The 26,373-nt window shown below is 39.2% G+C and overlaps 2 protein-coding genes across 4 annotated transcripts in view; both read right to left on the bottom strand.

Moving 5' to 3' along the window:
* The window catches only part of prkacaa (protein kinase, cAMP-dependent, catalytic, alpha, genome duplicate a), a 39,093-nt gene extending 20,757 nt beyond the window's left edge, over positions 1-18,336 (bottom strand). The window contains exon 1 of one of the 2 annotated variants that reach the window (XM_052139717.1): positions 17,408-18,336. In XM_052139717.1, coding sequence (XP_051995677.1) covers positions 17,408-17,456 — 49 coding nt within the window. In that variant the 5' untranslated portion in view covers positions 17,457-18,336. Of the gene's footprint in view, positions 1-11,196; positions 11,522-17,407 lie in introns of those variants that run through there. The other variant, XM_052139716.1, reaches the window with a different exon arrangement.
* Positions 18,337-18,940: 604 nt separating this feature from the next.
* Positions 18,941-25,134, bottom strand: LOC127653160 (histone chaperone asf1b-A-like). Of its 2 annotated transcripts, XM_052139726.1 has the most exons (5): positions 24,997-25,124; positions 24,727-24,839; positions 23,924-24,039; positions 20,116-20,292; positions 18,941-19,778 (listed from the first exon to the last, which is right to left on the bottom strand). In XM_052139726.1, the coding sequence occupies exons 2-5, from the start codon at positions 24,833-24,835 to the stop codon at positions 19,587-19,589; spliced, it is 594 nt and encodes a 197-aa protein (XP_051995686.1). In that variant the 5' UTR covers positions 24,836-24,839; positions 24,997-25,124; the 3' UTR covers positions 18,941-19,586. The 2 variants fall into 2 exon arrangements, with proteins under 2 accessions (XP_051995686.1, XP_051995684.1); XM_052139724.1 differs by having other exon boundaries at positions 18,942-19,778; positions 24,727-25,134.
* Between the last annotated feature and the right edge of the window lie 1,239 nt (positions 25,135-26,373).

Here is a 26,373-nt window from a genome sequence, read left to right as displayed (position 1 = left end):
GAGATGTCCAAATAATTGGAGTATTATTGTTGGCGTGGAGCAGTGTTTCCCAGTCCTGGAGTTCCCCCAACTAAGGCCACGTTCACACTAATACATTTTCATTTGAAAATGCATTAATTTCCCTACATTTACAGCACTCATTCACACTAGAACTCCGTTTTCCTCCACCGAAACGAAGTGGTTCGAAACGCTTCCACAACCGCATACTTTGGAAAATGATGACGTTAGGAAATTGAAAACGAAAACTGACGAAAACTAAATCTAAAACCATTTATGATTGATCAGTGTTCATGTGGCCTAAGGGTGTTCAAAATTGGAATATTTGTCTAATTTGATTATAAATGCAAATTAAATTCAAAAATTAGATTTGAATTTTAGATGTGTACCAAGCACTGAGGATGACTTAGGTGGAGGTATTTGGCCATTGCGTCTTGCTTTCTTCAGCTACTTGTAGCATAAGCAATGCATTTTAAAACACTGTCAAAGTGAAAGAAGTTCAATTTTGAAAAGCACGTCTCAAGATCATGGTGTTCAGTTCTGTTGTAGCATCTGAGGACCAAATGTTGTTTCACAACCAAATACCACAACCATCTGGGAATATTACTAGTGTACATACAACTGTAATGAAAAACACAGTGGTACCGGCAGTATTTTAAAGCTTCCTCCCTCAGTAGCACACCGTCACCGGTATACCGTGCAATACTGTTAACAGAACTGTTTTGAAGAGTTTCTTTTCTAGTTTAACTCTGAGAATATGAACTGGACAAGTCTTTTGATTTTGTAATTTTAAGCACTTTAAATCTTAAATTAATTTAGGTTTTAAACATTTTATGTTAACACAAGGTATGGTTTGTTGCAATAACAATACCTGCTTTTGTACCCTCTCATCGACTGAGGAGACAATGTCGAGGTAAAAATCTGGTGATTACTATTTGTCTTGTAGCTTTTTTCAACTAACTGAAATAATATATTTAAAAGTCTAATATAATCCAAATTTTGGTAATAGTTAAGCAAAAAATTCCAATTTAGTTTCTCGGTCATGTTGACAACCCTACCCAACACAACTTAATTTGGATGTTTCCCTGACTCAATGGCGGTGTTCAAATATTCATACTTCCGTACTATATAGTATTCCAATGGAGTCTGGTATCCTCACTATTCATAAAAGAGTAGCCGGGAGGTACCCAGTAGGGCTGAAATGATTAGTCATAAAAAAAAAAATTGTCAACAAAATATCCGTTGTCAAATAGTCATTTAATCTCATTTAACATAGCACGAGATCACATTAAACTCTAATGATGACGCATGACAGCAGCACTGCAGTTCACGCCTGTCTAAGGGGAGGAAGAATTACACAGCTCACAGTCCAGACGCACTCCAAACAGTTTCAGGTCATATAGATCGCAAATTGAGGGAATTATAAGGCAAAAATACTAAATAGGTAAATACAGAAGCACTCTCATTGTGGAATAAGTGGAGCAGGAGCAAAACGTACATGTCGAGCATCCTTAAAGAAAACACCAATCTTAAATACAGTTATATTTAATGAATTATAGCTTTATTAAAGTTCAAATAATACAGAAGCAGGTCATTTAAATGCCCAAAAACTCCGAAACAGGCATTTCTCTGTGCGGTCAGCACCTCTTCTATGAGTTGCACATAGTGTCCTGATAAAAGGGGGAGATATTGAAACTGCAATACGGCTGATGCACACTCTGTCTTGGGGATGCTTGTGAACAGAATGGTGAGAGAGGGAAGACTTCACCCCATTATACGCAGCAACAAAATATGTTTTTGATTTGTTTTGTCTTCCTATATATATCTAAAACTCTTCTTTAAACAACATACATTTACAAAAGCAGCTACACTGCAGAAGAAAATGTATTATCTGAGAATGTTAAAAAGACACATTCACCTGAGAAGCAGCATATAAGATATGTACACTTGCATTTAGAGAATAGATTTTGTCTTAACTGCCCTCGCAGAAGTATAACCAAGTGAAAATACACATATATTTAAGATACATTCTCTTAAAGCAAGTCTACATACAGTGAGGAAAATAAGTATTTGAACACCCTGCTATTTTGCAAGTTCTCCCACTTGGAAATCATGGAGGGGTCTGAAATTGTCATCGTAGGTGCATGTCCACTGTGAGAGACATAATCTAAAAAAAAAATCCAGAAATCACAATATATGATTTTTTAACTATTTATTTGTATGATACAGCTGCAAATAAGTATTTGAACACCTGTCTATCAGCTAGAATTCTGACCCTCAAAGACCTGTTAGTCTGCCTTTAAAATGTCCACCTCCACTCCATTTATTATCCTAAATTATATGCACTTGTTTGAGGTCGTTAGCTGCATAAAGACACCTGTCCACCCCATACAATCAGTAAGAATCCAACTACTAACATGGCCAAGACCAAAGAGCTGTCCAAAGACACTATAGACAAAATTGTACACCTCCACAAGGCTGGAAAGGGCTACGGGGAAATTGCCAAGCAGCTTGGTGAAAAAAGGTCCACTGTTGGAGCAATCATTAGAAAATGGAAGAAGCTAAACATGACTGTCAATCTCCCTCGGACTGGGGCTCCATGCAAGATCTCACCTCGTGGGGTCTCAATGATCCTAAGAAAGGTGAGAAATCAGCCCAGAACTACACGGGAGGAGCTGGTCAATGACCTGAAAAGAGCTGGGATCACCGTTTCCAAGGTTACTGTTGGTAATACACTAAGACGTCATGGTTTGAAATCATGCATGGCACAGAAGGTTCCCCTGCTTAAACCAGCACATGTCAAGGCCCGTCTTAAGTTTGCCAATGACCATTTGGATGATCCAGAGGAGTCATGGGAGAAAGTCATGTGGTCAGATGAGACCAAAATAGAACTTTTTGGTCATAATTCCACTAACCGTGTTTGGAGGAAGAAGAATGATGAGTACCATCCCAAGAACACCATCCCTACTGTGAAGCATGGGGGCGGTAGCATCATGCTTTGGGGGTGTTTTTCTGCACATGGGACAGGGCTGACTGCACTGTATTAAGGAGAGGATGACCGGGGCCATGTATTGCGAGATTTTGGGGAACAACCTCCTTCCCTCAGTTAGAGCATTGAAGATGGGTCGAGGCTGGGTCTTCCAACATGACAATGACCCGAAGCACACAGCCAGGATAACCAAGGAGTGGCTCTGTAAGAAGCATATCAAGGTTCTGGCGTGGCCTAGCCAGTCTCCAGACCTAAACCCAATAGAGAATCTTTGGAGGGAGCTCAAACTCCGTGTTTCTCAGCGACAGCCCAGAAACCTGACTGATCTAGAGAAGATCTGTGTGGAGGAGTGGGCCAAAATCCCTCCTGCAGTGTGTGCAAACCTGGTGAAAAACTACAGGTAACGTTTGACCTCTGTAATTGCAAACAAAGGCTACTGTACCAAATATTAACATTGATTTTCTCAGGTGTTCAAATACTTATTTGCAGCTGTATCATACAAATAAATAGTTAAAAAATCATACATTGTGATTTCTGGATTTTTTTTTTAGATTATGTCTCTCACAGTGGACATGCACCTACGATGACAATTTCAGACCCCTCCATGATTTCTAAGTGGGAGAACTTGCAAAATAGCAGGGTGTTCAAATACTTATTTTCCTCACTGTATCTTACATGTTGCTTCTCAATTAAATGGATCTTGTTTTAAGGATTTATAGACCATTTTAAATGGAAAACAAGACAAAAACACTTGATAACAATAGGATTCTTTGCAGTGAATTTCTTTACTGAATTAAGCTTAATAAAGTTTTTTTCCCATAATTCAGTGAATGTCATTTAGAGGTATTTTTAAAAGACGATTTTGTACTCTTTATTGTTAGTAAGCACGTTTAATACAACATTTCAAGTCGGGCTAATGATAATCGGTGCAATAATCGCCGAACAATCGTTAGATTAATCGATTATCAAAATAATCATTAGTTGCAGCACTAGTTCACGGATGATCTAATACATCCACTGGACACTTTACAATGACATAATGCCACTGGTGCGAAACAGACAATTTATTCAAAACACTAAATAATGGGGCAGCACTATTCAACTGCAAGTGATATATATATATATATCTCTCAAAATGTTGTTCCTTACTGTTGAATTGTATTAGTTTAGAAAAATGAGACTAGATTATTTTTGTGGTTGTTGTTTCATCATACATTCAAGTCATAGGACAAAGCCCATATTCCCGATTAAGTATATCCGGGAATGCATTCATCCTACTGACCTGCATTAACGAAGAACATATTTTTTATCTGCTGAGAAAGTACATTCTTCATTAAATGCAGCACATGCTCTGATGGTACGCAAATTTTGACACAGCTCATGAATTCAAGGCCTGGTGCAATCTACAAATGAGCTGATCAGTTGAATCCGGTGTGTTAAGATTAGAGAGACACCCAAAATATATTGTGTCGGGCATCTTGTGGACCAGGACTGGGAAACACATGCGTAGAGGACTCTAATGAACGACACACCCACATGAAGCATTACGAAAGTGGAATGCTTTTAAACCCGAAGTAGGGGCATTAAAACATCTCGATCAGCAGTGAAAGAGGCAGAGAGCATAGACCGAGGTCAGTCACACTCATATCTACTGCCATTATCTCTGATCCACAGGCTCTGGGCAGATCCAGAGAGAGAGAGAGAGAGAGAGAGAGAGCAAGCCTCACCCCACAACTTTCCATCAATTCTCCTGCCATATAACAGAGCACTTAAAGCGTGTCTCTCTCTCTCTCACATGCAGTGGTTGATGAGACTGTACTGCACACTGTAGTGTCATAATTCTACTCTGTTTAGATAGAGGAACTACGGTGAGAGATAGAGGACAGTGTACAAAGTTCACCTTAACTTCACACTGCTACAGAAAGTGCCACAAAAAGAGGTGCTCGAAATGCATCCAAAACAAAGGGCAGGCATCAAAGCTACGCACTGACAACAACTCAAAAGAAAAAATGGCTCAGGATTTAAAAAAAAAAAAATCATAAATGGTTTAAGATATGAGTAATCCTTGCATTTGTGCTGGCTTCCCATCCAAATGTGTGCCATGACTACCCTTACCGTCGTGCACTACCAGGACCGTGGGAGGCTCCACTCCTCCTCCTCCCTCCACTGCTCCTCCTGATGAACGAGACTCCCGCTTCCCACCATGCCTCCTGGAGCTTTTTCGGTCACACATCGGCCCTTTCAAGACAGTTTTTCCTTCTTCCTACTCCTCCTCACAGCATCCAGCTCATAGCCCTGCACCTCACCCCAAGAGGTCCAAACTCGACTAATCCTTTCATCCACTTTAACCCAAAGATCCAGGTGCGTGCTCACGCTGCTTTGAATCAGAGTCTGGCTGCTGATGTAGTCTGCCTTTCCTGCGCTTCCCCAAATGTGGAGCGCTGAACTAAAGCCCTTGCTGAACTAAAGCCACAGCTCCACTGTGCAGATATCACCCTGGCAAATCAATCGACCTCATTCTCCATTTGTATCAATATTTATTCTATACACAGTGCCATTCCACTCACCCTCAAGTGGAACACACGCAAAAAAAAAAAAACACAAAAAAAACACGAGCACATACACAAACACACGCACTCGATTGATCAAAATGGGGGTCTGGTTACTAAGGAGAGGGGCAAACCTATAACAGCAGTGTCATGTCCAATGAGACACATGATCAATAAACCAATGATACTTCTGTGAAGCCAATGGACTGGAGAAAGATTTGTGGGTGGTCAAAATAACACTAATGTCAATTTAAATGAGATGCAACGTGTTGAGGTTAGGGCATAAAGAGTGTGCCTTTGGTCCCTCAAATTCAGTGCTGGCATTGTCCTGCCGTGGACAGTCCACAATTGATTAGCCAGATCAATTGGAGTGCCCCTCGGCAGCTTTGGTTCGCTCTGACGCAAGCCAATGAGGGTCGGATAGGGGCGCATCGACTGCAGGCTCACTCAAGAGCCCACCGGTCCGCCAAAGCACACGCACGTCCAAGAGCAGCACTCATTTGCAGAACATGCAGCCCCAGGCCTGGCATTTTAGCCTCTTTAAGGGAAGAAATGCTGTGGCATAGCAAGAGAGATGCAGACCCATAGGAAGACTCAGGAACAGATGGATTTAAAGACTGAGCCAGATCCAGCTACCCTGGCCAGGTGGAGACTCAAGGGACAGTGACAATTTGGTAAGTCTCTCACCCTTCTCCCTGACCTCATTTCCTCAAGACTTCAGGCACTGCTCAAGTCCACGTATAATCTCTTTGCAGCTCATGGATACTTAGCATGCTCTCACAAGTCGACTCTGTGGACACAGAGTTTGTAAAGATAGGAGCAATTTAAAGTCAACATCCAGATTCCCTGGTGGGATGGGATAAAAAAAAAGGGGGAATTGTTGACCGAGGCGAGGAAAGAAATGCTGGGGAGTCTATCATTTACTCACCCTAATACGGAGCCCCTTAGAGGACAGATAGGGAAGTTATTTTTTGAAACAGTTTTGCATAGCATCCTCAAATATTTTGGGCTTCCTCACTTTTGCTTCACCTTAAAATTTGTGGTACCATGTTTTAAAATCACAGTTGTTATATATACACTACAGTCATGGATACAGCAGTTTTATAATGAAAAACTGAAACCATGGTTAATTTTTTTTTTTTTGTCATGTTTATTAGGCAGTCATGTTTAAAAAAAAAAATGGTTGGCTTCTAGTACCACAAATTAACAATGGCGTTTTGAACAAGGGAATGCAAATTTCAGTTTTGGGTGTGTAAAATAGGGTCTAATAGGCATTCAATAGGTGCATTGTTAGGGGTACTAATGGACCAGGTTTGGGAAAAACTGCTCCAAAAGGGTTCAGTACCCTAATATCATTCCAAACCTATGAATGACTTCTCTTTCATGGAACCCAAAAGTACACATTTTGATGTTTTGAAGATGAACATAATGTGCATGTTGTTGTTGGTTGAAATCTTGCCCTTCACCATAGCTCTCAAATCTAGGGCTGGGTATAGAGTTCGATACATTTTAGGCACCGATCAAATTGCCTCTAAACAATCAAAAAATGTCTTGTCGTTTGGTACCAAATTTAGATACCTAAGGGGTTAATCTCATCAACGTCTGTGATAAGCATGAAGCATGCTAGATGTGCCCAAATCTAAAAGTGCAGGTGATTACCGGTGTTTAGGCATCAAGGAAAAACACTAGTTTATGCCAGTTATGCGGCTCACACGTGAGGCTGTAGTGTGTATGCATCCCAACACACATAGATGTAAAAGATGTGGAAAAGATCAAAAGAGTAGCTACATTTCACCAGGCTCGATGCCAACAGCATGCAATGCAATGTTTGCAACAAGATTACTGCTGCCAAGATAGCTAGCTAAATCAATGTTAAAAATAATTTATGGTTGACAGTAACTGATCAAGTTTAACTCACATTAAACTAGTTATCTTGATAAACCGTACTTATCGTTAAGGGTGGCTGAATTAACAGTTTAGCTTTCTTGTTTTGTTTTTTCCTCTTAGCCTCTGTTTTTAGCCTCTGCCCCTGCCGACCCTGGCATGAGGAAACCAGAAGGCTCAGGAGATGAGTCTTTGAGTATGTTAAAAAAAAAAAAAAGTAAACAAACTGAAAAAATAAAGTTTTTTTGAGCTAATGTTTGTAATCTTGTTAAAACAGATTTCATAAAATTGGTATAGAAAAAAAAGTATAGTTTAGGAACCGGTATCAGTATCACATTTCTTTTAACGATACCAAGCCCTACTCAAATCTCTTGTATATTTAAGCATATTGCAAACTCGGTAGTGCTTGGTTATGAGACACACGAGAACCAATGGGGCTTGGTATCATTGAAACCTCTTGATGTGCCAAATGTATTACTTTTGACAACAATGTTTTTTTATATATTAATATTTTATATTAATAGTAATATTTTATATTAATTTACTTTAAATGGTGTTAACAGATGCTACCGAAACTCCACTTTTACAACACATCAAATCAAAAATGTAATTCATGTAGTGCAACTACAAGACACTAGTGTGACACTACAGTTATTTAAGTGGGTAAACACTGTAAGAACGGGTGAACCTTAAGAATTAGTGTGGAATTCAGACTGGCAGGAACAGCAGAACACTGGGACCCAAACAAAGCAGGACACACTGACAGGTCTCCCGGGAGACTAAAAGAAAGCTTCCCTGGAACTCCAGTATGACGCAGCCTAAAGCCAGGCAACAGCACAAACATTAGGAGATGAATAAAAAGGTTTTGTACATAGAATATATGTGTGTGTGTGTGTGTTGGCAGTACCACACCAATCCACTAAAGGCCCCGATATACTTCATACAAAATCGAAGAACGAACATATATTAAGTTATTTAGAACAAAATCTGTCCAAAAAGAAGGTGGATCATTTTGATGATTCATAACAGTTCGCCAGGGCGAACTTTCACGAAAATTTTAACCTGCTACAAAATGCTTACGGTCATTGGTCCACATCATCAGTAGGTGTGACCTGAAGCTCCACCTACTACTTTGTTTACATTGTAAACAACACACCAGCGAGAAAGACCATGCCATGCGATTTTTTTTTAAATTAGTCTACAAAAATAAATAAAATCTACTCAAATACTCTCAAGTGCACATTCACTCATGTTCCATCTGCAGCGAAAAACATTCACACATCTGCCAAAAGGTATGCATAAGGCTGGGAATTGTAAAAAAAAAAAAAAAAAAAAAGATATCGATACAGATACCTTGACTTCGATACCGGTTCCTAAACGATACTTTTCCGATACCAATTTTATGAAATCCATTTAAACAAGATTACAAACGTTACCTCAAAAAAACTTTGGTTTTATTTTTTCAGTTTGTTGACTTTTTTTTACAGACTCAAAGACTCATCTCCAGAACCTTCTGGTCGGCAGGGGCAGAGGCTAAAAACATTAATGTGAAGAGGAAAAAACAAAACAAGAAAGTTAAACTGTTAATTCAGCCAACCCTAAGGTTAAGTACGGTTTAACAAGGTAACTAGTTTAATGGGTGTTAAACTTGATCAGTTACGGTCACCCTTAAAGCATTTTTAGCATCGATTTAGCTAGCTATCTATAGCCATACATCCAAACAATAACTAACAGTAGGTCCCAGTTTATAAGACTATGTCACCGTGCACAGAAACTTTAATTTAACATGTACACAAGCATGTACCACTACAAGTTAGCCGATTTTTTTTGTTTGTTTGCTAAATGTTAACCTTACCTGTCGAAGTCCCAGTTGTAGCACCGCTGCATTCATCAGTAGTTTTGGTGGAGGACTCGTGTGGTGGGCATGTTCAAGGAAGCTCTTTGGCAGGACGCTGAGAGGATGACTGCACCGGCTTGGCCTTCTTGCAGTCGAAGACGGAGCAACTTTCTTATGGCGTTAAATGTTGGACAAAACAGCGCAAGCGCATAAACACAGCGCGCAAGTGAATCACAACAGTGTGAGCACCATGACAAAGCTCGCACGTAAAGTGTAAACCTGCAGAACTTGCAAATCCCAAACTCGAGCACAAAAATATGATTGTGCACACAAATTAACAAGTCGAGTCATGACAGATCCCACGAGCGCAAGTTATTTTCTTCACAAGCACGCAGATCTTAAGTCGAAGACGAAGCAACTTTCTGCTCTTAAGATTATTCTGTGCATTGTCAAGTGCTTGCCGGTCTTGGCAGCAATAATCCTGTCGCAAATATTGCATTGCATGCTGTTGGCATCGAGCCTGGTGAAATGTAGCCACACTTTTGATCTTTTCCACATCTTTCATACCTGTGAGGGTTGGGATGCATACACACTACAGCCTCTCGTGTGAGCCGCGTCTCTGGGCGTAACCGGCATAAACTAGTGTTTTTCCTTGATGCCTAAATCACAGCCAATCACTGGCACTTTTAGATTTGGGCACATCTAGCATGCTTCATGCTTATCACAGACGTTGGTGAGATTATCCTCTTAGGTATTGAAATTTGGTACTGAACGACAAGGCATTTTTTGATACTCTATTTTTTAGAGGCAATTCGGTTGGTGCCTAAAATGTATCGAACTCGATACCCAGCCCTAGGTATGCATCTATCACCATTCTTTTGTCTGTATTTTGAATGTTAACACAGTTTTATACACTGATTTTTGCAGTAGTATCATCATAAATTACAATAAAAGAGTTTAATCAGCACATATTATGGCGTGTTAGCGTTATGAATTCACAATGTAAACAAGACAAATTAAAAATGTTCTACTGCATATATCACTTTAAATCATCATTGAGTGGTTAAAACAGGATTTTCAGATCACCTCATGTAAATTCTACTCAAATGAGGCATAAGTAATTGATAACACATTATGGTTTTACATGTAGCATCTTCAAATTTAAATGTACTTCCAAACACACATGTTCGCAAATGGTATACCATTGCTTGACTGTTTAAAACATCTTTTTAACCCCTCAACGAAGAATGAAGAAGAACTTCTCTGAAAGTATATTGGGGCCTTAGCAAACCACTAGGTGCCAATCTAAGCCTAATTTCCATATAACTTTAGTTTCGAAGCATTTGTAAAATATCAAATATCGTCCGAAATATCTAGTGCCATCTAGTGAAAAATATACATTTTCAGATAAAATTGCGATCTTCATTTAAAATGATAGCAATATCGATTATTAAAATCACAAGATCAATCTTTTACTTTAGGAGTTTAATAAAGTTTTTGTTGTTTTTGTATATTTTTATAATGTACTAAGTTAGAAGAGAGAATTTATTTCAAAATAGGCATATATAAGTTAAATATACCCAAATTATCAAGAATTAAATCACATTATATCAAAATTGGATACCCAGCCCAAGATATATCAGTCTATCACAATCTATAATCAAAAGTAATTCAAAGTAAAAAAAATAAATAAAAAAAAAAAAATTATATTATATATATATATATATAAAAAATGGAGATCGGAATGTTGAGCACACACATTTGAGAGTTTAGTCAACTTCAAAGCACTGCCAGCACCGCTATAGATCAAACAGGGAGATAAGACCTTTAGACAAGCAGGTTTCTCCACCGCTTTGACAAGCTCTGCTTTCTACAGTTATGTCCAAACACTTAATGTGCCAGCAGCCTAACCTACATCATGCCTCAGCTCAGTCACTCACTCCAAGAAGAGGCCTCTGACTCATCCTGGGATTGGTAGTAGCTGCCTTCCCCACTGCTTGAGTCTCCAAGACAGGGACCGGCCCGCAGGAACAGCCTCTCTGCCAACCTTTGCAGCACTGACATGGTAGAGTACGTAGACAGCTGAGAAATCAAGTGGCGTAGAGGCACCCAACTTGGCACAGCTTTGTTTTCAAGTTTTACAGAAGTCAGGCTCACTTCTTGAGCAAGACTCTTCTTTCTTGACTACTCTGAGATTTGGGGCAGGCAGGGCTGGACCCTCTCTGTTTCCTGGCCTTCCTGTTCTGGACTCGCACACGCAGTTTCCTCCTTTGGGCTTCCTTGAGCACTAAGACACTTCTGTTTCTTCCACAGGACACTTCAGCTTTAACTCTTACTGTCGTACCTAGATTTGAACTGCAGAGGTGGCTGCCATGTCGCCCTCTCTTGTATGTGCAGGCGGTCAAAAATGACCCTCCCCGGCCCATGGCCCCTGATGGAAGCCTGCACCTGTCTCAGGGGATCAGAGAGGTCCACGTGCAATGGAGCAGATAGGGATGTGAAGCATGACATGAACAAAGTTCCTCATACCAACCAGGGGAGGGAGCACTAAAGCCCACAGGAGAAAAAAGGACCTCCATTTATGCGACTGAATGTATCAGGCATATTCAAATGACATGCAGTCACAAGCAAATAGAAATCCACTCTTCACACATAGATTCTAGCAGCAGCATGCCACTGAGATCCATTTCACACATATGCGTTTCAACGACACCAGCTATGCCTGATTCAAGCATGAGAGGGACTGGTTTCTTGATTTTAGATGATGTTCGCAAACTGTATGGCAGAGAACTTGTATATTGGCTAGTTGAAAAAAAAAAAAACATGGACATGAACTTAACATCAAGACTTTACCTTATTCATATACATTTTAGCCTATATTGATATTTAAATTGTAACCATTTGTTTGTAAGTTCTTCACCATTCTAATTACCTTTTTGCAGTTTACGTGCACATTTTTAAAGATAAAAGTGTATCATGTAACTTCTGATGTCATAAAAATTGTATATTTATTAAAGCTTTAAGCCACCCGAGCTAATCTTGTTACAGCAATTTTTTTACCACATATGTAACAGCAATTGTTTTTACCAGAGGTCAGGACTCAGAACATCATTTGTATTTCAGACCACGGTAACCGTTTGGAATATTTGGTTAACGAACGGTTATTTGGTTATTTGTCAGGAGTCAAAATGCAGAAACACGCATGTCTAGATGTAGAACACAGGCTAAATATCGAAAATTACTCAAAAGCTTATCATCGATATCATAGAGTTTTTTTATCGCGATAAATATTGATATCGTTTTATCGCCCAGCCCTACCTGCAACATAGGATTCCTAACAAACAGAAAATACACAATTGAAGTGCTAAACCCACAGATATAACTGGATCACTGATGCAACGGAAAACTGTCAGCAGGAGGTGAAGCCATCAGTTTAATTAAACTTGTTTACATTCAGCGAATCTGTTCGCCACTGAAGTTTGTTAAAGCTAGTGTATTTGATGTAGATATACACTCACCTAAAGGATTATTAGGAACACCATACTAATACTGTGTTTGACCCCCTTTCGCCTTCAGAACTGCCTTAATTCTATGTGGCATTGATTCAACAAGGTGCTGAAAGCATTCTTTAGAAATCTTGGCCCATATTGATAGGATAGCATCTTGCAGTTGATGGAGATTTGTGGGATGCACATCCAGGGCACGAAGCTCCCGTTCCACCACATCCCAAAGATGCTCTATTGGGTTGAGATCTGGTGACTGTGGGGGCCATTTTAGTACAGTGAACTCATTGTCATGTTCAAGAAACCAATTTGAAATGATTCGAGCTTTGTGACATGGTGCATTATCCTGCTGGAAGTAGCCATCAGAGGATGGGTACATGGTGGCCATAAAGGGATGGACATGGTCAGAAACAATACTCAGGTAGGCCGTGGCATTTAAACGATGCCCAATTGGCACTAAGGGGCCTAAAGTGTGCCAAGAAAACATCCCCCACACCATTACACCACCACTACCAGCCTGCACAGTGTTAACAAGCCATGATGGATCCATGTTCTCATTCTGTTTACGCCAAATTCTGACTCTACCATCTGAATGTCTCAACAGAAATTGAGACTCATCAGACCAGGCAACATTTTTCCAGTCTTCAACTGTCCAATTTTGGTGAGCTCTTGCAAATTGTAGCCTCTTTTTCCTATTTGTAGTGGAGATGAGTGGTACCCGGTGGGGTCTTCTGCTGTTGTAGCCCATCCGCCTCAAGGTTGTGCGTGTTGTGGCTTCACAAATGCTTTGCTGCATACCTCGGTTGTAACGAGTGGTTATTTCAGGCAAAGTTGCTCTTCTATCAGCTTGAATCAGTCGGCCCATTCTCCTCTGACCTCTAGCATCAACAAGGCATTTTCGCCCACAGGACTGCCGCATACTGGATGTTTTTCCCTTTTCACACCATTCTTTGTAAACCCTAGAATTGGTTGTGCGTGAAAATCCCAGTAACTGAGCAGATTGTGAAATACTCAGACCGGCCCATCTGGCACCAACAACCATGCCAACCTCAAAATTGCTTAAATCACCTTTCTTTCCCATTTTGACATTCAGTTTGGAGTTCAGGAGATTGTCTTGACCAGGACCACACCCCTAAATGCATTGAAGCAACTGCCATGTGATTGGTTGATTAGATAATTGCATTAATGAGAAATTGAACAGGTGTTCAAAGTCTACGGTAACTCCGATAACCACACACACAATTGTGATGAGAAGAACAGAATACTATTCTGAGATGCGGGTTGGCGCTGTTTTGGCGGCACGGGGGGACCTACACAATATTAGGCAGGTGGTTTTAATGTTGTGGCTGATTTTGAATGTATGTTCATATCCCTTACCACACCCTCCACAGTTTTACCATGTTTTTGCACAATGTGTGGACTTTTCAGATGGTCCTTTACCCACCGAATTTTAAATTATGACGGCATTGGACCAGCTTAAATACTGGAAAAAAATCACGTACGGGACATATCATTTAAACTTTGAATACGAGGTGGCAACCCTTCGCCAAGACATTTTAAATGTCAACCGCCAAAGTGGTGGGTAGATGAGCAAAAGTACCTGCCACTTTGCATGAAATATCTGCATTTGGTTAGTGTTCGTTTCAAACTCTGGTTAAAAGGCATTTCAACTTAGGAAAAACAACATTTTTTTTTTTTTTACAATTATTATACTCACACCATTGGCATAGAAAAAGGGGTGCTGCGGTCAACTGATTTTAGTAATAAACCTACCTATCTCATTACTATAAAATAATAATGTTTCCAATAGTTTCTTTTAACCTGTAGTTTTGCTCCCATAATCATAGGTGAAAATGGCCATTTTGACCCTCCACTACCAAATAATGGATTACACAGTAAATAATGATCAGTGACATTTAATATTGTAGCATCATCTTTTATTTCATTCAATGGTAAAAATGAATCATCAAAAACAAAATTGAGCCAAGAACCTCTGGTTACTGACACAAATATCCACCCATGTTCAAAAACTAAATTTAACATCAATAATCGAAATAAACAATTCTTCTGGCCAATTAATACAGTTCATTAGCCTAATTGTAGTCTGTTTGCAGTTACAAAGCATCTTGGCACATGAAAGTTTTCATTATAAAATGGCTTCTAGCATTGCTCATGTAATTAGAATTTAGAGCTGAAAATAACATTTGTAGATCAAGTAAAGCATGTCAATTAACCGATAATGCTGCTTTAAGTTTCTGAATAGGTAGAGCTTCAGATTTTTTAATGTTTAGGAATGAGAGGCACAAGCCTTTAATGATAGCAGAATCAAAGCAAACTTTTCAAACAGGAAAACAGGAAACAAGGTGAAGAGATACCGTCGCCTGTATATGCAGACGGGAGGCCACACACAAAGTGGTCTTGTTCATAACAGCAGTCATCACATGATGTTCAAGAGACTGCTTAGCGTCAACACTCCAGGCTGGTCGGATCACACAGGCTGCATCATATGACCCCGCCTCCTCCTCGCAACCGCTCCAAAGTGCTCTCTGAAGACTCATGGCAGGCCTGTGTTTATGTTTCTGCTCCTCGCAGCTCACATACACATCGTAAATACAATTAGACCCAAGCTTGGTGGTTTGACCCTCTGGGTCCGAGATTTCTTTCTCATGAAACCAACTGCAGCTCCTGAAATAGGGCCCCTTTTTCTCAGCTGTTCATGTTTATGATATGCAGTCATCGCCACGCTATGTTAAAATGGGCAAGGACATCAGGCTATTCACTTGGACATAAAATAGATTTATTGAGCGATGGATTCAACTGATATCAAGACTGACAGTCACCTTACCATAGTTTAACTGCTGTTCACAGGTTCAGCTACCCAATGAACTTACAGAAGAACAAATGCCAAGTTGAAAGTAACAGACACATAGTACTCACTCTTCCTATACATTTATATACATGGCAAGCATATCACTGAAATGTAAACAATAACAAAATCATCATGTCCTTGTATTCCCTCTTTGCAAAAGACAAAAGGTCCAACAAAAGATTACTTTTTTCCAAACAACAGCACTGCCATAGCTTTCTTGCCAAGTTTATCTACTTTACAAACAACAAATGTTTCATTGAATACAGTGAAAGTGGACAGTGATTTTCACTGCCAAGCTCCAAAATTAAAAAATATATAATTGATTTAACATAAGTTCATACGACTCATGCACTAGATCCGTTCTCCAATCTCATTCACACTTTTAGATAATCAAGCTTGCTGCGTCGCAAGAATCAAGAGTTTGACGCCAATGAGTGTTTTTACAAGCACGTTCCTAAATTGTAATAAGCCAACAACCTATGTGGTGATGTATACGCATTAAACGGCTTTCCTTTATCGGTGTAAGGTCATAAATGTCATAAGAATAAACCGATGTACAGAACAATTAGCCTATTACCCCGATTTCGTGTCGCATGTTAATACGGTTACTGGCTTATCCAATGTATGCAAGTGTTGTGTGCATGACTCTTCACGTTATGACATCAAAAGCAGAGAATAACTCGACTATTTAAAATCATATGTAAACACGGTTTTCTTGCTTTGTCTGATTTTTAAAATAAGCACATTTTTGGGAGTTATCAGCATTTTGGTGTGCATGTTCACTTGCTACAATGCATTGGTGTCAGGTGGCATATTTTGACGTTTTCAGCAAATATTGACTTTAATTTCTGTTCTTCAAAGTATCGTATGACTTCAGAAGACATGTGAGCAACGTTTATGGTGCTTGACGGCTCCAGTCCACATTCATTTTCGATGCATTAATAAAAAATAAAAAAATAATAAAAAAAGAGCATCCAGGACATTCTGCAAAATGTTTCCTTTTGTGTTCCATGGAAGAAAGAAAATCAGGTTTAGAAAAGAATGTGGGTGTGAATGTGAGAGCTTTCAATATCGGGTTAACTAGTTTTTCAAGTGACAAGCCCACATTTGATCAGGTTTTAATTTGATATACACATATTATAAACACATTTGACAACCAACAAACACACTCTAAAAAATGTGTTGGCTCGTCCAACACCATCAGAGGCTGGGGATTCACCAGAACTTCCTGACAATCTCAAGTGTTTACTCAAAAGAGTCCTTGAAAACACTTCCCAAAAAGCAGCCATTTCTTATTGGAGACCCATTTTGAAATTAAGCCCCTTTTTTATTAACTTGCACTAAATGTAAAGTGTTTTAAAGCGCAAATAACTACAGTATATAACTAAAAATCCTAGCTGATAGGCGGTTATTTAATGGTTATGACTAGTTGCAAGGAAGCGCCCAATCTGAATGTGAAAAATACAGTGTTTAGTGATTTAGTTTGATTTCCGGGATAACAAATCAAGGCCACCCATGTATTGACGTTCACAGTCAACTGCAATATCTCATAGCTGTCAGTGAAACTGATAAAAAGAGATGGCACTGGGCATCATGAGGCCTTTATTAGATAACCACGGATACATACTGTACCATGATATCAATCCAAGTCACTAACTCATTCAATAATGCCGTGTCTCAAAACATGGCACACCTAGACAGCCTTTTGGATATGAATGAGAGTTATTCACCACGGTTTAGAAACAGACATAAGATTGAGGTAAACACACAAACACTTACCACTCTCCATCTCATTGCCCTTGTTCTTGGCGGTGGGCGCGTTGCCCATGATTGCAGGCCAGGTATAACAACAGATCCTTTAAGTCGACTTTTCTTGACGCCAACTGCCTTCAGACCTCGTCCTCTTTCTGATCATACGATTTCTGAGGCTGTTGCACTAGCTCTCTCTGATCATAACTCGCTGGATCGCTGCTTGCTGTCAGATCACAGATAGTTTCCGAAAGATCCGCTGCTGGAAATAAAGGCTGGAGGTTGATAGTAGCTGGTCAGTTGGTTAGCTAGCTAGGTAGCTAGCAAACAGTGGCTTTCTTATGGCAACGCTTCTGGTTCTGTATCGTCTCTCAGCTCTGTTGGGTCGGATCTTGTCCGTTGAAACAGCACTCAGTGCCCGTCTTTTTCTCCTTCTGCTCTTCTTCGCTTTGCTAACCCTCAGCGAGGCCCTCGACTTTCCTCCTGAGCGACACAAGCCCGTATTCTCACCGTCCGTGCGTGATTTCCGCCGCAGGACGGAGATTTTCCCGTACCTTTTCGGCACCCTGACCGTCTACTTGTTTGTGTTGATAAAACGATTCGGTCTTGTCCACTATGTAGTTCGCATAATTCGACAAGTCAGAGCCCCTCCATTAATCCTCTATCACAGCTAGAGGGAACTCCTGCTTCAGTGTGACCCGCCTCTGTGCGGTTCCTATTGGTCGGTAGGTTTGTGACGCTCCATCAGTATCCGACTCTGATTGGACGAGCTGTCAGCAGTCCAGAGCACGCAGAGTGGTGATTGGCCTAACGCTTTCTCTCACTAGTACTTTATCCTACCCCCGCAAACTGACAAATAACGTCATCTATTTTAATTTCATTAACACAAGTTTCTGTGTTCTCTTTCTGTCTGTATAAGCTTGCAAGGTATTTTGGTTTCCCAAATCAGAATCGGTTTCATTCATAATCCTTTGATGATCCTCTGTGGTGTTTGTTAGCGAAATGGCCGCGCGCGCAGACCCCTCCCGCCACACTAAGCCGTGATTGGCTGTCTGACGTCAAGACGGTCTATTTTTAGAAAGTTGGTCAGAATTTGATGCACGCGGACACCCTACGTATATGCAATATTAAAACGCGATCGGTCTTCTGCAAAACAACCACACTGAGGTCATAAGCGGAGGTATATGTATTGCTTTCGACTCCCATGACTAAATCGAGCGCATCGTTTGCAATGAACGGATTTGTCGTGCGCGAGATGGCAAAACAAATTCATTTCAATGGAGAATTTTGGGATGCACATGTTGCATGCTTTTCTGTGCAACCCAACTACATTAAGACAGGAATTATTTGCACTGAAATAAAAATCTCCGTGTAAAATCCATTAGGGTATATTAATTGTTTAAAACTGGACACCGACTTAATGATGGCTTATTAAGTGAAATGTGATGAGTTATCACAGATGCAGCAATAGTCCTGGTTGCCTAGCAACAAGCAAGCGGCTTCTGTCACTCCAAACATGGTGCAGAAGGTGAATTACTGAATAATGCAACACATTTTTTATGAATGAAAATACTGCACAGCTGCAGATCACAAATATACACAACAAATCATTGTACAACTTCAAAGACCATTTTTTTATCATGTAACAAAATTTATTTTTACATTACATTATTTATTTAAATGAGAACTGGCACACAGAGCCATAGACATACATACACACACACACACACACACACACACACACACACACACACACACACAAAACAATACCGCCCCACTTACAAAAATATTGGCAAGAGAAGCTGCAACAATTTGTAGATTATTTTTTACATTATGCATTTGAAATCTTATTTGATCTCCCACCCTCTTCGGTTTGAGAAATGATCAGTATTTCATCAAAAGGTTAATGTACCATGAAAGACACAGCATTAGATGCAGAAGATCCTAATCATGTCTTAAGACTCATGACTCCCCATTTACATTTCAAACTGAGAAGAAAACATTTTAATTGCATATCGGAAAAAAAGAGCTGCCTGATTGTGCACACCACTGATTTGTTTCGAATAGGTGTGACACCTTTGACAAAATTAGATACACTTTTTTTTCAGTGACTGGTGTGTTTGAATAATCTCGCCTCTCCTCCACAGTGTCCAGATTGACCTGAGCTCATGGGTTGAGATGTGAGGATTATTCACAGGAGCCTGTGTCACTACAAACATTCCATGGAGTTGTCTGGCACAAGTCCCAGTGGAGGTGCTTTGCCTGGGATGCAGGATGGGGGCAGCATGGTATTCAGTGCAGGGTCTACGTTCTCTGAATCCTCCATCTTCTCAGCACATCCCTCCCAGTTGATGTGAAATCTGGTTACACGTGGGTTTGAAGCCAGGATGTTCCTCTGGAGCTGAGACAAAGCACATAAAGTGTCTTTGAATTCACCAATATAGTTATTCTGGCTAATCATTACATATTATGGCTAAATTTACCAAATCTATAAGCATTCCACAGATTACCACAGATTTCTTTGCAGAAAATGCAAAGTCGTCTGCAAATTCTGATTGAGTACAATACTCAAATGAAACCTAGCTCTATTTAGCATATTATGCCAAATTTGATTTCACAAATATTGATGTCAGATGCCTTCATCAGATGTATACAAGATCCAAATAAATACAACTATTCAAAAACAAAGTGTGCTTTGAAATGTCAAGTCCTAGATATTAAGAAATGCATTCACTTACCTGTCCATAGTCAGGTTTACGGGGTGGGTTCTCACGAAGCTCAGTGTCCATGTACTCATTGTTAACATAGTAGCCGATGCGTATGAACTCTTGTCCTCTGTATGTACATGTGATTAAAACAACAGTAACGCCCACAGCATCACTCTCAGGTATTAGGGTGGTGTTTGGAGCTTCCGCCTTTTACACGACAGACAAAAATACAATGACACAGCTTTCACTTACTGACTCATACTGGGTGTAACTGCAGGTTAAATACAATAATTGTCCTTTGCATATGTAAATTCAATACAAAATAACATTAAAAGGTTAGTTCACCCAAACAAAAATTCAGACATAATTGTACTCACACTAATGAAATTTCAAACCCATAAGACATACTTCATACAGCTGTTTTCTATACAATACAAATATATAGTGACTGTAGACTATCCAAAAAGTGCTATAAAATGTCTATTACTCTGTATGCACAATTTCAAGTCTTTAAAAGCCATCCGATAGCTTTGTGTGAAGCACAGACCAAAATTTAAAGATAGGGTTTCTGTGAAAGGGATAGTTTACCCAAAAATGAAAATTCTCCCATCTTTTACTCACCCTCATGCCATCCCAGATGTGAATGACTTTCTTTTTTCTGCTGAACACAAAGATTTTTAGAAGAATATTTCAGCTCTGTATGTCCATATAATGCAAGTGAATGGTGGCCAGAACTTTGAAGCTCCAAAAAGCACATAATGGTAGCATAAAAGTAATCCATATAACTCCGGTGGTTTAGTATATGTCTTCTGAAGCGAATGCAATCACTTTGGGTAAGAAACAGATCAATATTTTAATCCTTTTTTTACTATAAATCTCCACTTTTACTTTCAGAACACTAAAGTGAAAGTAGTGAAAATAAAAGTGAAAGTGGAGATTTACAGTAAAAAGGACTTAAATATTGATTGGTTTCTCACCAAGACCCATCATATCACTTTAGAAGACATTTATTTAACCACCTCTGGAGTTGTATGCGTTACTTTTATGTTGCCTTTATGTGATTTCTGGAGCTTGAAAGGTCTGATCACCATTCACTTGAATTGTATGGACCTATAAAGCTGAAATATTCTTCTAAAAATCATTGTTTGTGTTCTGCAGAAGAAAAAGTCATGCACATCTGAGATAGCATAAGGATGAGTAAATAATGAGAGATTTTTTGTTTTTGGGTGAACTAGCCCTTTAAGTTGATAATCACAGAAAATCTTTCATTCCGCCATAGCTCTCAAATCTTATTCTCACTTCACATATTCAAACTTGATCGCTCATGAAAACCAAAGCTGTTAAGACATAAATTACGTCAAATGTAGTGTGACACATCTGGACATGCCATTTGAATGTGAAGCAAATAGATTTGAGAGCTGCAGCGAAGGGGAAGATTATCATTGAATAATAACACCTTAAATTTTGGTCTGTTCCTCAAAAAAAAAAAAATAATAATAATTGTATGCTTATTACTTATTGCACACAAGTTGTATGGACTACTTTTATGATGCTTTTTTTTTGTCCTTTCTGGTACCTGACAGCCCATGTTCACTGTATGCTTTTGTTGTAAATTATACTTTGGTTTTGATGCAACACTTAGCGTCTGCATACAGTCAAACGTAAGCATTTCAAAGTTTACTTCATTTGCCTGCGCGCACATACACAGCCATTGGTACAAGCGTTCTACAACTGCTATGAGAGACTGGACTATTTATCTTCAAGAGTTTGGACTCATACATATGTCTTTAAATTCCTTCATACTCCAAATGCAGGTATCTCCTGACCACCCCAACACCTGCTCTTGAAATGCACATCCACTGTTGTTGTTGTTGTTTTTACCTTTATCTCCTCTTGTTTAGCGGCATTTACATCCTCTAGCACAGTGGTTCTAAACCTTTTTTTGATTAATTATAAACAGTAGACCTACTCTAAACATCTAAAAACAATAAATACAAAAATATTAATATTTATAAGTTGTAATAAAAATGTATTATATTCCCACACTCCCCTAATGTAACCTATGACAAATTTAATACAGCTGATATAGTGATATGATAATATTATCAATCCTGCCTAAAGTACAGTTAGTGATCCTATAGTAAATTCAAGGGTAGTGATGTAGAATTCTGTTCCGAATTTAAATGGTTTCTGCTTCTTGTGCCTTGCTTCTCACAGAGCTGGGCATTTAAGAGCTCAAGCTTTAAGAGCTTTGCGCTTGTTCTGCTCCGTTCATCGAGCATTATCCATCTACAGAGTCTAACAGGTGCATTAGCCGAGGTTGTGCCTCCGCCTGTGTATTTGACGCTGCTAAACCAGATACTTCAGATGCTTCACTAGACTTCAAGATCAGATGAACCGCAGTACAAATGCATACCATCCCTTATGATTGAGAACCAACCAATTTTAGATAAACATTTGAATGCAAAGAGGAACTTGATGATAGATATGATTATTATGAGTGATAAACGCTCCCCATTTCTAACCTAACGTCCGTCTCTCTAGTAATTTGCTCTCAGCGCCCCCTGGCATCCTTTGAGTTGAGAACCACTGGAGTAGCACTTCTTCGTGACAGCAACTGTGAGTAACTGTGAACCATTCCTGTTGCCAGACCCTCCCGTTGTATACTTAGTGGAAGAGCCTGATGGACTTTAAAAAAAACTTTTTTCAAAGTGTAGTCTTGGTGATCACAGAGTTTTAACTTAATATTTATTTAGCCAATTATAGACTTGTTTCAGAGAATCTTAAAAACTCTACACCCAAATACAGTGTAGGGCTATTGAGTACAGTGTGAACACTAGTTCTCATGGCTTGTAAAAATGATGTGCCACTCTGGACATTTTATTTTGTACTGTGCCCTTTTCTTTATGCTGGCTAACCCGATCTAGTCTCTGCCCTATGGCTGCTAAGATCTCGTAGTTCACCTTGTAGGGAACTCAACTATATTACTTTGGTCATCATGAGTGAAATCATGGTATCTTCTTTAGGAACATCAATCTGAATATTGTTGTTGTTGTTGTAATATATCTGTTATGTTGCTGTATAAGTGCAGAGATATCTCACTCTGAATAACAGTAGTAAATTCTCCAAATGCACGGGTAGATCTATGAAATAAGCGAACAAGCATAATAACAATCCAAAATAACTTATTCATATTCCTTATTTTAAATACCAATGCAATAAAGTGTGTAGATTAAACAGACACACAACTCTTTGTTGAAAGACCCTTATTTATTAACATTACTATTTAGTAAATTGCATTTAAATAAAATGTAAAGCACTCTGGTGCTATTTTTTAAGCAATGAACTTGAGCCTTCTCGGAGTAAATTTTTTTGGGGGGGTTTCTCCCCAATTTGGAATGCCCAATTCCCAATGTACTCTAAGTCCTCGTGGTGGCATAGTGACTCGCCTCAATACAGGTGGCAGAGGATGAATCTCAGCTGCCTCCGCGTCTTATCACATGGCTTGCTGAGCGCGTTACCAAGGATACATAGCACGTGTGGAGGCTTCACACTCTTATCCGCAGCATCCATGCACAACTCACTACACGCCCCACCGAGAGCCACATTATAGCGACCACGAGGAGGTTTACCCATGTGACTCTACCCTCTCTAGCAACCGGGCCAATTTGGTTGCTTAAGAGACCTGGTTGGAGTCACTCAGCACACCCTGGATTCAAACTCGCGACACCAGGGGTTGTAGTCAGCATCTTTACTCACTGAATTTCCCAGTTATTAAAGAGTGGTGGTTAATGAGGCCCAATAATAATCTAAATAAAGTTAATTTCATAATCTCAACCTGAAACACAAACATGTGTCGCCCTGCAGGAACTGGGCCAACAAGGACAGAGTCAAGAGTCTGATCATACTCCTCACTTTCTGCTGAGCCCACATAAATAATCTTCCATTCTAGATCTATAACACAGAAACACAAGAACATGTTTAGGCAAAGAGCAGATTTTCTGGCTACAGCATATTGAAATATTCATTATAATGCATTGGAATTACAAATGCAGTATTTAAAGAAAGCAATAGTCTAATACACTGTTTTTCCTACATGGCATACTGTTGTTCATCAATCAACTTAATTTAGCATACCTTTACAGTAAATAAAGGAAATATGAAGGTTTTCATATGGTAAATCTGAATCACAATAAAAAAAGAAATAGCTATGGTGCCGTTTATCAATCCTGTACTACAATGGAGCAGCAGTATTGCATTTCCTCATTTGGAGCGGTGGATACATTTACATTTATCTAATATGTTTAAAGTATGTTATATATTCTATAATTGTATTTATGCAGAAGTAACAATTATGATTTGTATGTATTTCATATACTCCTTGTATCAGATTAAATTCATGTACCGCTGCTATTTTTTATGAAAAGAGCAAGAGAGTGAAGCATTAGTTCGACAATTTTATTTTGGAGAATAAATGATAAAAGTTAAATATAACTCAGGCGCATAATAAAACTTCCTCGCACGCTTCAATTACCCGCCATTCTGACGTCATCTGGGGAGTTAGCGAGTTAGCAAGCTAGCCAATAAAGTACACTGAAACACATACACAAAATTATTAAAATGCTAAACTTTAATTCTCACCCTCCGGAAGATCCTCCATGCACTCAAATGTAATCTCGAACTGAAACGGGTTTCCAAATGGACTTGGGTTGTCCAGGACAGCTACATTTAGCACTTGCACTTTTGCCATAGCTCTACTATCTCAATAAGAGAAAACAGATCAACCGCGATGAATTCTAAACACCAAACGAACGTTAAAAATAACACTCGACAATTTTCGCTTGCGAGCTATTTCATCGACTTGGTTGTCTCTCCACCCAATTTAAAAGATTAGAAAAAACGCATAAATACCTGGAGAAACGTGTAAATGTTAAATAAAGATTATTTCGAGCAGTTGTCTCCTACACTGACAGTCAGACAATACAGCATGGGAGCAGTGTTGCCAACTAGTTTCAATGTAAAGTAGCTAAAGTCTGCTCGTAATGTCGCCGGATAACGTCATACGCTAATTAATATATTCGTGACGCCACCAAGTCTCATTTGCATTTTGTATAGTGCCCGCCCTTTACATGTGTTTACCTTCTCTGTGCTTACCGTACATACTGTAATACCCTATTAATTCCCTATAGCTATCAATCACAGCGTTCAGCCATAACAAACCACTATGTGCATATTTAAAAAAAAAAATAGAAACAGGAATGAGAAACCGTCTAAAAATGTCCTGTGATTAAGTCCATGAAAATAATAAAAATAAACGGTCAAATTAAACTCTTTAAATTTAAAACTAAAGGGGTGCAAACAATGCAGATTCGTGAATGGTCATTTGCAACGCTGTTTGCACATGCGCAGCTAATTCACGTCTATGTCAGCTGCCGTGCGGTCAACTGATTGTGCTGCTCCGCCTGCTCACCTCTCTTCTTTTTTTTATTTTACTAACACCACATAATATACAACAGTATACAGATATATACAGAAAATACCAGAGTGTACAAAATGTTAATTCCTTAATCTAAAAGATAGCCACTAAATATACTACAAGTCTTTTTTGTTGACAATATTCTCCAAACAGGTGCTGTAGTTCTTGATCTCCTGGAGAACATGAATAAAATTTGGCTTGGACCCTGACCATTTCTTTTTATGTATGTCTCTCTGGCTGTCTCACTGAACAGAGTATACGCAGAGAGAGGTGTGCCTCCGGGTCCGGGCAGGAAAGCAAATCCACGCGCTCGCTGATTGGACGCTGATTGGACGACAATGACGGTAGTCAATAAGGACAAGTCATTCATTGGATTTGTCTATCTTCATTTACTTGGTGGTCATGATCAGCAGAACCTGCTTTATATTTATTAAAAACTGAAGGTGCAAACTGCTTATAAGATCATTAGAAATAACAAAGTCTCAGAGCCAGCAAATATATGGAAAATAATTGTGTATGTGTGTGTGTGTATATATATATATATAGATAGATAGATAGATAGATATAGATACAGTTACTGGAAGAAAGAGCAGTGTGCTTTCAAATACATTTATATATATATATATATATATATATATATATACACACACACTGCTCTTTCATCCACACTCCTTAAATTAGCAATTCCTCAAATCTTTGTAGACCAGTGCCTTTTTAAACTAAAATAGTCATGTATCATGAGTTGTAAAATAATGGGATTCATTCCAGCAGGATCAGTGATGCAGTGATCTAGTCATTGTGTCTTAATCAAG

Source organism: Xyrauchen texanus, chromosome 12 (genome assembly GCF_025860055.1).
Source record: "Xyrauchen texanus isolate HMW12.3.18 chromosome 12, RBS_HiC_50CHRs, whole genome shotgun sequence".
Classification (NCBI taxonomy): Eukaryota; Metazoa; Chordata; class Actinopteri; order Cypriniformes; family Catostomidae; genus Xyrauchen; species Xyrauchen texanus.
This window is presented reverse-complemented; position numbering and strand designations above follow the sequence as displayed.